Source organism: Epinephelus fuscoguttatus, linkage group LG15 (genome assembly GCF_011397635.1).
Source record: "Epinephelus fuscoguttatus linkage group LG15, E.fuscoguttatus.final_Chr_v1".
Lineage (NCBI taxonomy): Eukaryota > Metazoa > Chordata > Actinopteri > Perciformes > Serranidae > Epinephelus > Epinephelus fuscoguttatus.
Window position 1 is genome coordinate 32,725,408 of NC_064766.1, and position 15,646 is coordinate 32,741,053.

The 15,646-nt window shown below is 41.8% G+C and overlaps 1 protein-coding gene across 1 annotated transcript; it reads left to right on the plus strand.

Moving 5' to 3' along the window:
- Nucleotides 1-116: 116 nt before the first annotated feature.
- Nucleotides 117-14,082, plus strand: si:ch211-13f8.1 (uncharacterized). Its single transcript, XM_049598013.1, has 10 exons — nt 117-498; nt 1,001-2,235; nt 5,178-5,244; nt 6,559-6,711; nt 7,424-8,577; nt 9,316-9,463; nt 9,819-10,038; nt 10,554-10,666; nt 11,448-11,638; nt 12,858-14,082. Exons 2-10 carry the CDS (start codon nt 1,035-1,037, stop codon nt 13,049-13,051), a joined length of 3,441 nt encoding a protein of 1,146 aa, XP_049453970.1. The 5' UTR covers nt 117-498; nt 1,001-1,034; the 3' UTR covers nt 13,052-14,082.
- Nucleotides 14,083-15,646: the final 1,564 nt, after the last annotated feature.

The following is a 15,646-nucleotide window of genomic DNA, read 5'->3' on the forward strand; positions in this document are numbered from 1 at the left end:
TGTGTGTGTGTGTGTGTGTGTGTGCGCGCGCTCTGTACTTACGCAACAGAGAGCTCCACTCGGTTCGCGAGGCAAGGACGAAATTAAAGCAGACATTTTTTGTATTCCATTTTTGTCTAATCCCACTCATTTCTGAAGGGATTACCGGACCAATCATGATTGAGAGGTCGCTGGCTCGCCTGACACTGCCTGGACCGGGAGCAGTGTAGGCAGTGAGTGGAGGCACAACACGAGGATCTGGAGAATTATTCAGAGATGGTATTTTGTCTCCTTTTTTTTTTTTTTTTGCGAAAATAAAATCCGGAGATGAAAGTTGATTCGTCTTGTCGCTTATGGCGACCGACCCGAGGATGCGCGCTGCAATATCTGCACGGTTGGCGCAGGTTTAAGAATGGATGGCAACTTGTGCATTTGTGCACCAGAATTCGTGGTAACTTTATCATCATGGTCAACGCTTGGATTGTGTTTTAAAGGACACCATCTTCACTAAATATCCAGGTACACTGCTCATTGTCTGTTAGCCTAATTATGTAACTGAATCTGTCTTAAGAATGCATTATGAAGCTACTTCTTTCATAATGTTTATGGTATTTGTTGAATTGGGCGTTTAGCAGGATATGATCCACATGACATATCATTTTAAAATATGTCAGTCTCTTAAGGCTGAATAATTTATTTTTCTCTCAGCATTTTAATTGAATTGATTTAAACAGAAAGTTTTATTTTGTGGCACACTGTTGATTTAGTTTGACAACACACATGCATAATATTCTTTATTCGTGCAGGGGCTCAGTTGCAGGCAGCAGTTGCTTATTCTCATTCTAAAGGATTATCCTGTGCACTGCAAAGTAATCAGAGGATAAGTCAACGTGACTGAATCCACATTACATATCTCCTCACCAGGCAGATCAGATAGGAAGTAGCTGGTAACAGAGATGTAGAACAGATGTATGGTTTTGACCACGTGAGTATAAAGATAATTTCTCTTTTTTATCTGTAGGATCTGTCTGGACTTTTCTGTGCATGACCAGCCAATGGAGGAAGAGAAGGTGGTTGATAATATCCAAGCAAAATCCAGCTCCCCTTTACCTACTGGGGTTCCCATTAACTGGGGACTCATCACTGGCCCTGTCCCTGAACCGGTGTTCCCAGCGCCGTCTCTGAGCACTCAGCTTCCACCTACTGAGAGTTCTGCTGTGCATGCACTGCAGACCAAGGTGAAGTCGCTCACGCAGAGAAGGACAAGAGGGAGAGATCGGGAGAAAGAACGAGAGAGGTTGGACACGGAGGTCTTAGTGAGCAGTCCGACTGGGCAGATTTCATCTGAAGTCCTTCTCAGGCAGAGGCCCAGAGGAAAGGGTCCAGTACCTCTGCCTGCCCTCTCCTGGCGATCAGGTGCTGGGAAGACCTTGAGCAGCAGTGATGAAGAGGAGGAGGTAGAGGTGCAAGTCAGTTTTGAGATCCACAGCCCTCCAGCTGAAGCACGAGGAGAGCCGCTGCTTCAGGAGGGAGAGAAAACTGAAGATGAGAGGTCAGAGAAAAATGAGGACCGGGTCAGTTCTCTGACAGGCCAGCTTTGTGGACTTGGGGAGGGTACGAGTCTGGAGAGTCTTGTGTCTGATAACTCAAGCAGCAGTAAGGATGACCCATCCCCTCCTCCTCGTCTACCTGTGCTCTCCTGTTTTCCTGTCACCACCTCTGCTCCTGCAGCATCGTCCATTTCTTCCTCCACGTCAACCAGACATTGGGCACCACCCAAGGGCTTCTGGAGAGTGGCACGCCCTGAGACACTGCTTCTAAATGGGGTTGTCCCGAACAACATACCCTCCTCTTTACCTCTGAAGGACCACACTCAGACAGAAGTACTGGCAGAGCCTCAAATGAAGTCTAAACAAGCTGAAACAGGCACCAAGAGTGATGTGGGAAGTGTGGTAGATATCACTGACGCATCCTCAGAACTCAAACTCTTGGACAGTGTGGAGAGCTACCTGGACAGGTGTGAGCAGAAGGAGACAGACGCTGGTGATGTAGCCAAAGGACTGTGCAATTCAGACAGCTGGGAGAGCGTGTCCTCTCAAAGTGGGGTGGTCTCTGCTGATGAGAAGCTGAAGGTGAAGCAGAGAGCTTATGCAAAGTTGAGGGAAAGACAACAAAACTGCAGGGAGGAGAGAGATCAGAGTGGAGAAGAAAGTGCCAGCTGTTATGGAGATGCGACATGCAGAGTGGACTGTACAGGTAGGTCTCTTGAGGGATACTGCATGTATTTGAAGGGATACTTCAATGTTTGTATCATAACAATGTGGATAGTATGTGTAAATGAACTATGGTATACTTTTCCTTCATTTTACCAGCGCCCATCTCTCAGCGGGTTTTCCTCGAACTACAGATTGTACTTCCTATAAACTACTTGCTATGACATGGGTTTATAGAGTGCCCCAGGAATGAGTCCTAAAAACCAGATATTAGTTCGATTTTAGCACTCCCAGTTCCCTCGTCTCACAGTCACTGGGTTTTTTGAATGGTGGTTAGATGCCTGAAATCAGGTCTGTCGTCAACACAAGCTTAAGAGTCTTTTACATTTTGTTCTACAACATAAAATAGTTCTGTAATTACCCCACATGGGAATTTTGAAGCTTTTATGTGTCTTAAAAAAGACACTTGCTAACAAGTGGCTTAATGAGACTACAGGATATCATCACACCAAACACAGTTTTACAGCCTCATTGTGGCGGTGACTTTAAGTCATGCGACCATGGTGTAGTTTGTTTTTAAAGATTATCTTCCAGAACAAAACAGGCAAGTATCATAAACATTTGTTTGCCACAGATCTTATTTTCTGCAATGATCCAGAATCTAATGGAAAAATCCCTCTGGCTTTTTGATTAACCTGGGTGTGAGTTGCCCACCCCCCTCTTTTGCTCTCTCAAACTCATATCAAACAGTAAAACTAGGCAGTGGTGATTAAATATAAACCAAGATCCTGTAACTGTATTTCCTACTTCTCGTCTTTAGAAACACATTTTAGTGCACTCTTTGGCTGTAATACAAGAAATTGTGAACAGGAAGCGTGTGACATACAGTTTCCTGTATTGTAAAAATGCAGATTGAAAATACCAAGAGCAAATGATAAAACTAAGCAGTGTTGATCAAATATAAATGAAGGCTGTGTTACCATGTTGTGTATTTCTCACCTCAGATGTTTTCAGAGACATATTTTGTCTTACTGTTTAACTTACATTTCAAGCTGGTTTGTTACCAGCTGTATTGTTAGCTGTGGAGAAAATGAGTAGCTATACCTGCAGCTGGAGCAGCTACATGACTCACCCACCATACCTAGACAACAATACACGATCAACCCTCTTTGCTCCTTGGCCCCGTAGCGGAGGCCCCAAAGAAAATGTTGAGTTAGCGATTAGCTAGCTATGAAGTGTTAGGTTGGAACAGGGGTGGTTAAGGGTAGGGTAGGGGTAATGGTAAGGGTTTCATCTTGCTACTAATAAAGCGAATCATGTCTTCATGTATGATGGATTATAAAGTGAATTATTGCTACGTTTATGGCATATTTATTCATTACAGTGTTGCGTTGTAGCAAAGTTTAGATAACCATTGCAATGGTGTGTTTGTGTTGTACTGGTGGTGGGCACGGTTTGTAGGAGCGTGTTGTGTACACTTCAAACAGAATGTGTCTGCAGCTATACATGTCTCAAAATATGGCCAAACTCACATTACCTCACCCACAAGCAGGAACGTTTATTGGGCCAGTGTGGTGCAGTGCATTCTGGTAGTTGTAGGTTTTCTACCTCTTGAGCAAAAGCAAATGCCATAGCACTTGTCCTCTGTTTTCACTGGCCACATTTGTATCTTTCTACTGCAGAGACAGCCCAATTTTAGCAAAATACCATCTCTCCAGCAGTGAAATACCTCTCTACTGTCAATTGTAAGAACTTTGTAAATAATAAACAGGTCTAAGGCTTGAAAAAGAAAGCTTGACTGAATGGTTTGAGAGACCAACTTGTGGCTGAGTCACAGATAAGATCCCTCCTCCTCATCTTGAGGTGGTTTTATTTATAGTTTGTTGATGTAAGGATTGTATTTCACAGAAGGTGTCTGACAAAGGGTTGCAAAGCTGTGACATCAAACTGGCTAATTCGGCTTTCTAATACATTCTGTTGTGTGAGTTAAAAAAAAATAAAGGCAAAAGCAGGCATACTGGTATATTGATATACATAAGTGTCCACGCAGGCTAAATGCAGTGAAGGCTTTGCTTTATTCTTTTTACACAAGTGGCTCAGTTCTAGTTTCTGACTGCCTTGTACAGTCTAGTGAATGTTATTAAATGGTAACTGAGGCAATAAAGCTTTTTATAATGTTCAAATTTTGTCCACTGAGAATACTCGCCAGCTTTTGTAACCATTCAAAGTTCCTTATATAAGCCTTTGTCTGTCTACCAATGACGTTGTATAGAAATGCAGTATGCAACCTGGCTGATTCCCAGAGTTGAACAGATGTCAGATGTGCAGATGTGCATGAGGGTGTTGCTATTATTAGCAGTCAGAGCGGTGGGGGAAGTGTCCCTGCTTTTGTATTTCTGTCTACGTGCTAATGGATGTCTTTGTACTCCTGTAAGGTGACAGATTATGTATTTTTCCATACAATGTATTTATGATTCTGGATGTGTCCTGTGTTTGCATCTGAGTGTGTCAATACCAGTACAGTCAGTGCAATCCATAGGGGTAAATCCATGATTATCAAGTGATTTTTCCCTCTTGTCTCTGGGAAATCTCCCTTTATCTGTCAGTGGTTGCGTAACCTGTGCTATTTTTTTTTTGACTGACATTAAGGATCAGTCAGGGATAACCTATGAGACCGTCACTGAATCCAGTGGTATGATGGTTTATGAAAATCCTTATGCTCATACAAAGACCCAATTATTTTAATACCCGCATGTCCCTGTAGGTCACATTATGACTGATGGCTCTCTTGTTTTCCCCCAGAGCATGAGACCGTAAAAAGGACCTAAACCCTAGATAAGAATAATCCACAATACAATATGAATTACACTAGGTTAGCTAAATGTCAAGGGAAACAGAGGACAGAAAATTCACGTTATGTATGCATAAAACCTTTTGTATTTGCTTTGATTTGTACTTTTCCTCTCTGCTTTATGACGGTCACAGGTGCACATGGGGCTTTGGACAGCTCAGACTCAGCCATCCTCGCGCAGGAACTTGAACCCTATCTGAGGTGAGCAATGCAAAGCTTCTTTATGTACTTGGCAGTGACAGTGACATACAACTCCTATGCACTATTTATATCCTCTCCTCATGAAGTCCCCTCTTACAGCTCCGCATATGGGAGTTTAGAGTCTATTTTTTACTGGATTGAAGCAGATATATCATAATCAAATCCTACAGATATAATATATTCATAAAGTATTAAATACAGTATATTGATGAAGCCAATATTTTATGCTAATAAAATTATGAAATGAAGCTCTCATTTGCAGTTGATTTACAAACTGTGACACATGACACTAGAGTTAAAGTCTTAAAATCTCAAGGGTGTGGGCATTTTTTAATATGGGAGGTGGGGCAGATATGAAACAGGGGTTTGGGGGTCTGGTGATTTTATTTTATGCACCAATTTATGCCTGTTCTACATGGTGTTAATGTATTTATCTTTGTCAATGTAAAAGTCCTCTGCTACTATCATGTTTTTATTAGGGGAGTCAAATGCAGATGTTCTAAATATTGACAGGGACATTTGAAGCAGTCATACTTACATAAGTGTACAGAATACATAAATACATGAGTAAGTTGAACGCATTTATGTAACTGAGCAATACCAACAACATTATTTTCAGTTTTTTTAAATCAAAGTTTGGCTCACTACTCACTACTGACTACCGCTACTTTTCTGTTTATTGTCAGGCCATTATCATTATAGAGTGCATTCTAGTCATCATCATTTTAAACTACAAAATAATACAGTTGCATATTGGGCACCAAAACAGACTGCTAATTATATCGTATTTGTCAGTGCTGGAACAAGTTTGCCATGACAAACTGTAATCTATTGAAACACAATATGTTCCCCTCTTGACACCCCAGGAGAGAATGAATCACACTCAGTCCATTACAAGGATAATCCACATGGCTGGTGTATCATGCTATCTTTATCACTGGGCCAGGGGATAAAGGCGAGTACAGACGATGAAGCACAATGCAGAGCAGCTTAGCTGCTGGGCATAAGGATAGTTGGAAGGATGACGTTTCTCTCTGCTGCTCACTGCCAGTGCCACGCCCCAGTCTATCTATCTGATATTACATAAAACAGCTTAAGAAGACGCAGCTTGATTCACTCAATGTTAAGTCAATCTGCGGGGAATATGATGTCGCTGGATATGTCACAACACACAATAAGCTTGGCACATTTAAAGACTTCATCAAACAGATGGTGACGTGGCCTAGTCTCATTATACATTCAACTCTACTCTCCGTTTTCATCACCAAAATGATTAATTTCTTTTCTAATTTGCATCTTTCTTTTGATCTTCAGGTCACTTCTTGTAATCACTGATGATCTCCCTCTGAGCCCGAGACACGAGCAAGCCAAGCGTCTTCTGGAGCGAGCACGACTCAAGGCTCGCTCCAATCACATTAAAGGCGATCGCCCCTGCAGACGCTCCCATTCCGATCAGAGATCCACTGTGTAAGTTGGCTACGTCTACTGATGTGGGCCGCGAGCCCTTTGGCATCTTCACAAGTTAGTGTTAGAGACTGTGAATGTCCCACTTGTATCTGTGCAGTTTTGCATGCATGGGTATGAGTCAGTGGTGTGATAACAAGTTCCATTTGCTGACAGGTTAATACATTTTCTTTTTTGTGCTTTTGCCACACTGTCTATATCTTTAAAGGGATGGTTCACCTCAAAATCAAAAATACAAAGTATGTTTCCAATCCTTATGTCTTTTTCTCTGCTTTTTCCATCCTGCTGCTGGCCTGTTTTTGCAAAGCTACTGGTGCATAATAACTGAAAATAAGTTGCATCTTCGGAACCTGATGTGAAGAAGTGTTTATGTCACAAAGTGCTGAAATCCCTTTATATCAGCAGGAAGCATTCACTTGCATTGAATCCTACATCCATGACTGCACAGCAAACCCACCTGAAGCCACTTTATGTACTGTTTCATTGCAATACATCATGTAATTTGTGTATTTAATCAGAAAAAATGTGTTCTTTTACCTTGCTGATCAGTTGCTGTGAGATGGCTGACACACAGTTTCACTTTCATGTTCATTTTTGCTTCACTTTCATAAGACACTGACTCACAAGTGAGTTTAACACAAGTGTAACTCTCGTACAGACAAAAAATGTGTCTTTAAATTGTCTGAAAGATGCACTTCTGTGTTATTTCTTACAGAAAGAAGCAGCAAGTTGAGTCTCCCAGTCCAACACCAGAGCAGAAAGCTGTTCAAACCAAAGAAGATCATGCGGCTCAAACTGGATCCGGTCCCCTCCTCATCCCAAACCAAAGAAGCACTTCCCCCAGTGATCAAGGTGGTCGATCCAGACGCTATGGTTGCTCGCCTACACGGGTGCGCTTCGAGGACGAATCAGAGAAAGAAGCAGAGTCTCGGTACTTGGATAGGGTGAGGCAGCGTAGCAGGCCCGGGCAGCCAAAGTCCAAGAGTAAAGACAGCAATACGGATTCTAGCAGCAGTGGTTCAGAGAGGAGCAGAAGCCATAGAAGTGTCTCCATGCCTCCACAGAAACAAGAAGTTGTGGGTGTCAGTGGTGAACCCACAACAGTGATTAAAGAGATAATAGTGCTGGTGAAGAAGTGTGAGGCATGTGGCTCTGTAGTCAGGGAGCCTCAGCCAGTCTCATCACCGTCAGAGCCAAAGAACACTGAGCCAAAGCAGCCTGAGGACCCACGGGAGAAAGTGGCTCCTCGCTGGGTGCCTCATAACAAGCCAGAGGCAAGCACTCGTCCTAAAGCTCCTCTAACTGTCACCTTTGCCGGAGCTTACGTGCTGGGGGAAAATAAAGAGAGCAGCACAGGGTGGAAATCATCAGGGTTTGGGAAACTTAGGAGGAGGAGCAGGAAGGGTGAAAGTCGGTTGGAGTCTGGCCATGGCCCTTACGGTCCATCTTGGGCTCAGCGGCGTAACTCAAATCCCAGGAACAGGGTCAACTTGAGCAGAGCTGTTTCCTTTGCCCCAGATAGCCCCGTCGCTCTGGAGCCCCGCTTGCTGGACGGATTAAGGGAATCACCTCCCCCATCGCTGCCTATCAAGTCAGCCCTGAAGTCAAGTTCAAGAAATCGCTCTGCTGCAGGTCAGTCCACAGTTCAGTTCCAGATGACCTCAAATCAGGGAGGTGAGGGAGGACCATCTGCCCTCCTGGACTCTCCAGAGGCAAGAAGGGAGTGCGCAGCGGCTTTGACTCAAGGGACCCCTGCAACAAGCAGCCAGGTGCCCTGTATCAGGCCCTCCACCCTGAGGTACTCTCCGGCCCGGCTCACCACTGACCTGCCAGCTGCTGAACTCTGGGATGCCACTCCAGATGGATCAGGTGAGTGGTCATTGGGAATGAGCATAATAATAAGCGTATAAAGTACCATTTTATTGAATACCTGAAAACTGAGACAGAACAATACACAGCAGATCAGAGCAGAATAAAACAGAACATAAAATAGAACAGAACTTAACAGTATAGCACCATATAGAACAGAATAGACTGAAACTGAGCAGAACAGAGTAAAATGGAAGGCACAATAGATTAGAACAGAAAGAAATAGAATAGAATAGAATAGAATACAGTACAACAGAAAAGAACAAACTAAATAGAATAAGATGGATTGGAACAGAAGAAGCGCAAAATAGAACAGCATAGAACAGAACTAAACAAAACAGAACTGAGCAGAATAGAAAAGTGTAGAACAGAATAGCATTAAATAGAACAGACCAGAATAGAAAAGAATAGAATATAAACAGATCAAAACAGAACAGAACTAAACAGAATATGATGACATAGACCAGACCAGACCAGAATAGAAGGCAGATTAGAGCAGAATAGAACAGAACAGTGTAGAACACAGTACAAGGGAACAGAACTGAACAGAACAAAATAGAATGAAACAGGCCTGAATAAAATAGAATAGAACAAAATGGAACTGAACATAATAGAACAAAATAACACAGAGTACAATATAATAGAACAGGACACAATAGATCAAACAGAGTAGAATAAAGTAGAACATTTCAGAGTGATTCTTTGACATCCACTCAGCACGTCCCTCTCCACCAGCAGGTCTGAGTGACCCTGGTTCCGGTCCTGAGTGTCGCCCCGCTCTGCGTGGCCTGGCCATGTCTCGGGCCGAGGACCTCAGAGCAGAGCTGCTGAGAGCAGAACACCTGAAAGCTGAGGCCTTATGGGAGGAAAACTCTGACGGCTCCAGGTAAGCCAAGATAACAACGCTCTTGTCGTGGCTTAGATAATAAATCCTTTGCCCCCACCATGCTGTTCCCAAAACGGCCTGAGCGTGCCAGACTGGTCGCAGTTAGGAGATTAAAACCCTGACCTACAGGATGTTGTTATTAAAAATTTTCTGTGAACATCAAGACAATCCTGCCCTCTTCTGGTTATAAAAGCCTTTACTTGTTGGGGACATTTGTAGCAGAACTATAACAAGCAAAATACTTATTAATTTACCAATCCATGGCTTGTTGGGGAGTTTAGTTGGGGATGTAATTGTGTCTTAATACATTTTGAGTTTATATTATTGTCAACTGAAACAAACTTTCCTTTTACAGAAAGCTGGATGGACGGCCAAAGCTCTTCCTGCGTCGCTTCTTTTCCTCTATTGGTCTGAACAGTGTTGGTAGACTAGTGAAAGGAGGCCGCTCCAGCAGCATGGAGCACCTCAGTATCCCCACAGCCCCACGGGTCAGCTCTGCATCCCCGAGCCCCACACGCAGACCCCAGCCCACCATCCGCATGCAGAGGACACCCTCACTGCAAACCCTACACACAGTGAGCGACATTTTTCATGCTGCGCTGCTCTGCCATTGTCTTTTGTTTAATTTCCCCACCTCAAATAGATGTGATTTTTACCTCAGAAAGGAAGGCCGTAGGGAGGAAACATCTTATTTACATGTCTTTAAATTTCCTGTTCTGCTTTGATGTACCTTTCACTACTTACTTGCCACAGTGGACCAACTGAAGCTTTGAAGTATTACCATCCTTTCTGCCTGACACTGAGAGTGCAAATAATGCATTCCAGGTTGTCTGTGTTTCCTTCCACTTCCTGCAGTAGCCATCCTTGTTGTCCTCTTGGCAGCTGCACTAGTACACTAAATACAACTTCCTGTTCCAGCCAATCACAGCCTCTATTTGCATAATGTGTGCGTGTGTGTGGTGCCAAAGTCACACTTGTTAGTTTTAGAGGGGTGTTAGCGCCAGAAAGTTAGCGGTTCCAAAAGCCGATCTGGTGAATTTTGCCAACATGAGAGACACCATTTCTTACAGTGCCGTTTATTTGCCACTAGGTGCTGCCACTGGCCCAACTGCGCAAAGCCTCCTCTGTGCAGAGTTTAGAGAGGAGAACAGAGCGTTCAACAATACTGGGAGAGGTGCAGATACCGTATGGCCTGGCACCCAGGTAGGTGGGAAAGAAAAATAAAGTAGAGAGGAAGACAGAAAGGAAGAAGAAACATGTATGGTATTAAACCACATCCTACACTGCAGTGCTTTATTGGTTTTACAATGACTAAAGCCAGAGGTGTCATTTACACCCAGAGTGTTTTTTTTAACAGACACTTTTGCCCCCATCACTTTTAAAAAGCATAATCGTTATCTATAGCTTGCATGACGATGAAGAAAACATACAATGCAGTGTAATTATAGAAGAAACAAATGTGCATTCTCCAAAAAAGTTAAAAAAAAACCTACCCTACTGATTGAAATGACTAAAAAATGACCCCAAAACGTGCATGTACTGATCAGTAACTTAAACAAATCTTGACATGGTTTCTTCTTGTCCAAGTTTCCATTTTCTCCCTGTGAACATGACAACATATATGAGCGTTTAAAGTCCAGGATTTTATAAATTAATTCAAATTAATTGACGTATCACTGATGTGAATAGATGTCACGTTCAGATTTAAAGAGGCTACTTTCCCAAACAAAAGAGGATGGAAGAGTAAATCATGCCTACATGTGTGCTGACTCAACAGAGATAACATGAAAGGAGAATTTTTGTTTCTCTTCACATAATAAAGACATTTCCATCATGAACTGTTGCATAAAAATTCTCTACAGTGCAGGAAATTACATGTTTGACACGTAAAATTTCATGGGGGAGGACACCAGACCCCTCCTTCATATTTGAAACCAAACCCTTGCCCTTGATTAGAGCTGATTCTCTGCTCTTTCTGTTTCAGCCCCGACAGCCCTCAGCTGGAGCTTCACCGGGCCCTGAGTGTCGAGGATGTCCTCCCCTCCAGAATTGCGCGTCCAGTAGGCCGGGTCACCCAGGCTTTCCCCGATGGGACCCTCCTCCTGGAGCTTGTCAGACCCCCAAACGGTCCCTTTGGTTTTGTCATCTCAAGGGGCAAAGGCAGACCAGACACAGGTGCATTTTTTTAATTCACACCATCTTTGCGCTGCGTTAAAGGGACAGTTCACCCCCAAATCAAAAATACATATTTTGCCTCTCACTTGTAGTACTCTTTATCAGTCTAGATTGTTTTGGTGTGAGTTGCAGAGTATTGGAGATATCAGCTGTAGAGATGTCTGCCTTCTCTTGAATATAATGGAACTAGATGGCACTCGGCTTGTGGTGCTCAAAGTGGCACAAAATACATTTGAACAACAACAACATCAACAGCAATGTCTCTTTCCAGAAATCATGACCTGGTTACTCAAGATAATCCACAGACCTTGTCGTGAGCAGATTCACGTAGGAACTACTTTCTTTCTACCAAACTACACCGATACCAACTGTATCACTGCGCAGAAGGAAGCGTGCATCTACTGCTAGCTCACCTAGCATCACTGAGCTAGCTAACGTTACAGCTCAGCCGAGGAGGATGCCATCAGTGTTCACATCTCGTGCGGTCAGGAGTACGAACCTCTCATCCACGAGTAGATGCACGCTTCCTTCTGCGTTGTGATACAGAGTTTTTCAAATATATATTTTTGGCACTTTGAGCACCACAAACCGAGTGCCATGTAGTTCCATTATATAGGGGAGAAGTCAGACATCTTGACAGCCGATATCTCCAACACTCAGCAACTCACACCAAAACAATCTAGACTGATAAATACCACCATAAGTAAGAGGAAAATTATGTAGTTTTGATTTTGGGGTGAACTGTTCCTTTAAATATAGAGCTCGGCTTTGCATTTATTTCATTTTGGTGGTTACTTTCTTTTGGCTGACTGCAAGGCTGTTCTTCAATGACATGTTCTTCTTGAAAATAAAACAGAATAAAGAGAGGAGAGAGAAGAAAAATAGAATAGAATTGAACTGACATTTTTAGATTTGGCTTTACTCTGAAAAGCAAGAAGCTAAAAATGTGTAATCAATGAAACATATTCAGATACAGTACAAACACATTAAATCACAGATGCATTTAGCAGGAATTCAATGACAAGTTAATTTGGTAAAATGTTTACACATTTTGACTTTACTCGTGCTATTTTATGTATATTTATATACCTGTTATATGGTTCCTCTTTTCTTCTTCTACTAAAATTCTACTTCCCCTCTCCATCCTCACACTTCCAACCTTTCCTTCATCTTTATTTCATCTGTCTTCCGTCTTCCCCACCAATTGTTTTGCTCCCAGGTGTGTATGTAGAGAAGGTGGGTGACGGTGGCCCTGAAGGCCCTTACACAGGTCTCCTTGGCATCGGTGATGAAATTCTGCAGGTGAACGGAGAGGCAGTGGCTGGACTCAGTCTGGACCATGTGACGCGGCTCATGACCCGGGAGAGCACCGCTTCCCTTCGGATCATGCCGGCCCGACGCAACCAGCGCTGACTGGGAGGATAGGCATGGCACAGAGCCATTTCTCCTGCAGCCATGGCATCTGATTCACCACTGCAAACACTGCTGATGGACTGTAACCCATGGTAGATAGTCAGAGTGTATCTCAGTGCAGTTTTACATTTCAAAATAGCTACATGGGATTTCAGGGTTAGAGGTTCGTTAGTGTAAACTATTGTTATACAATACAACACTGCAGGGGACTTGATTACAATGAGAAATCAATGAAGTGACCATATGACAAAACCAAATATATCAAGTAGTAAACAGGACTGTGGTGGCAAGAAACTGGTTTTCAGAGTATATATTGTGATACTAATAAAACAGTTCAGACTATAAATACTGATTCAGATCCAGCACAACTTGCATATACATATATGTTTTTTTAAATTGTAAGACATAGTTGAACAGAGATCATTTCATTCACAAAGTCTTAAACTCTCCAAAATAAAAGCAATAGGGTAACTGCATTTATTAGTATTTGTGACAATAAAAAACAAAACTTTAGCACCGCTGCTTTTCTCATGTTCAAAATGTGATTTATTTGCCACCCTAAATGCGTAGTGAGTAGAACCATATTTTGTCACAGGTTTAAAATTTCCCCATTACTGTTATTGATTATTTCAGATGATTAACTTGCACAAGGATGTGCCACAAATGTAATCCCATGACATCTTCAAACTAAAGAGCTTTTTATTTAATTAAAATAAAAGAAAGAATAACTGAAACCTTTATTCTCCCAAGAGGAATTTGCTTTGCACAAATGAGCGTACAAGGGTATCAAAAACACATCATCAGCAACACAAAACATAGAAACAAGCATCACAGAAAAGCATCCTCACTGGGAAACTGATAAAGGACACAAGGTTAAAGCAAGAAAGAAATTAAAGGTGCCCTCCGATGGATTGCAACTACAAATTCTGCATAAATATAAAAGCAATTATTTCTCTGTCACTCCCTCTCTTTGTTTTTTAACGGATCATATTTCCCTGGGGCTCTGCCGGAGCCCTTCATTTCACGTGTGCTGTATCACCTATTGCTTCAGGAAAGTGATACTTGTTTGCTTATAAATAAAGTTGTTTTATTTTGCCAAACTTTTGTAAGACATTCATTAATTATGCCACACAAAAGACACTTACAGTTACATCACATAGTGTTAAATTCATGTTCAAACTGAGAGTACAACTTTAAATCTTATGACCTGTTTACTAAATTTGGCAGCAAAATGCATAATCAGGCTCAGTTAAATCAATTAGACTTATTGATTTGCAAATTTCAGATTCCTAATTTGGCGGTGCTGAGAGCTTGTTACCAACAAAAATAATGGCTCAGTTGAGCAAGGCCGTAGCCATGGAGTCAACACTGGGGGGGACCAAATCCACCCCCTGGCAATAATTTATCACTGTGGCTACTAAACTGTTGGTGTCAAAGAGACACCAAAGGGCCAAAATCTCAAGGCACACCTGTATTTATATCTGTGCACAATAGCCTCTATAACATGTGTTATCACTCTTATCACAACATAGATATTAGTTTTTATTGACTGATATCAAATAATAGACAACTGACTATTACTCATGAAATATTTATTTAGAAAATGATTCAAGAATTCATTTTAAGTTTTAAAATTGCATCAAAGCACCAGCAACACATCCATTTAAACAGGAAATAATGTAAGATGATGTAAGAAAATGTGATGTGTCTCACACACACATGGAATGGCGACAAACAGGTTCCCCTGTGAAGGTTTTTTGAATTAGATTAAATTATATTTTTTAGCTACAGTTTGCCTCTTTATTAGGAAATGAGTGCACACAACATTCTGTTGCAATCAATCAAAATTCATTCATAACTTTTTGTATAGTCCCAGTTGAATGTGCAGTCATCACAAAATCCCATGGCACACCGGAATTGGCATCACACCATCTGAGACACAATGGTTTATTATATTACATTTATCCTAAGCATAAGAACCTGTACACTATATGAAGATGCAATAAATGAAAGCTACTATTGAGAAGATAACCATTCATGAAATAATAATTTTCATAACATGTCACGATCAACAATGATATAGCCTAAGTAACAGGAATATTGCAGTCAAGTTTTTTTTAAAAACTTTTTAATATATTTTAAAGTAATGAAACAGAGAGACAGTGTTTGACATTGATTGCACCCACAACAGTGGAGCAATGGCTTCTCCTGAGGTACAGCAACACCTCGCAGAACTGCAGTACACCATAGAACCAGTAGTAATATTGGCAAGTTGTTATTTATTTATTTTTCATTTGATAGGGACGGTGCAATTTAACATACTTCCAATACAGAGTGAGACTGATGTGTTGCACAGAGTTTATAGCTATTTATATGTTCAGTTCTTGTCCCTGGTTGGGCTTTTACACGTCGACTTAAAATGTCATTAAAAATATACAGTTTAAAACATCATACAATATTTACTGAGAGGGGGGACACTTTGAGTATATTTTAATATCTGGGATGATGTGTCCCCCCTAATATATTCTGCAATTACTGCCTCGCAATCTTGGTTTCCTTGAAAAATGCTGACCAAAAAGTTTAGAGGGGATTATG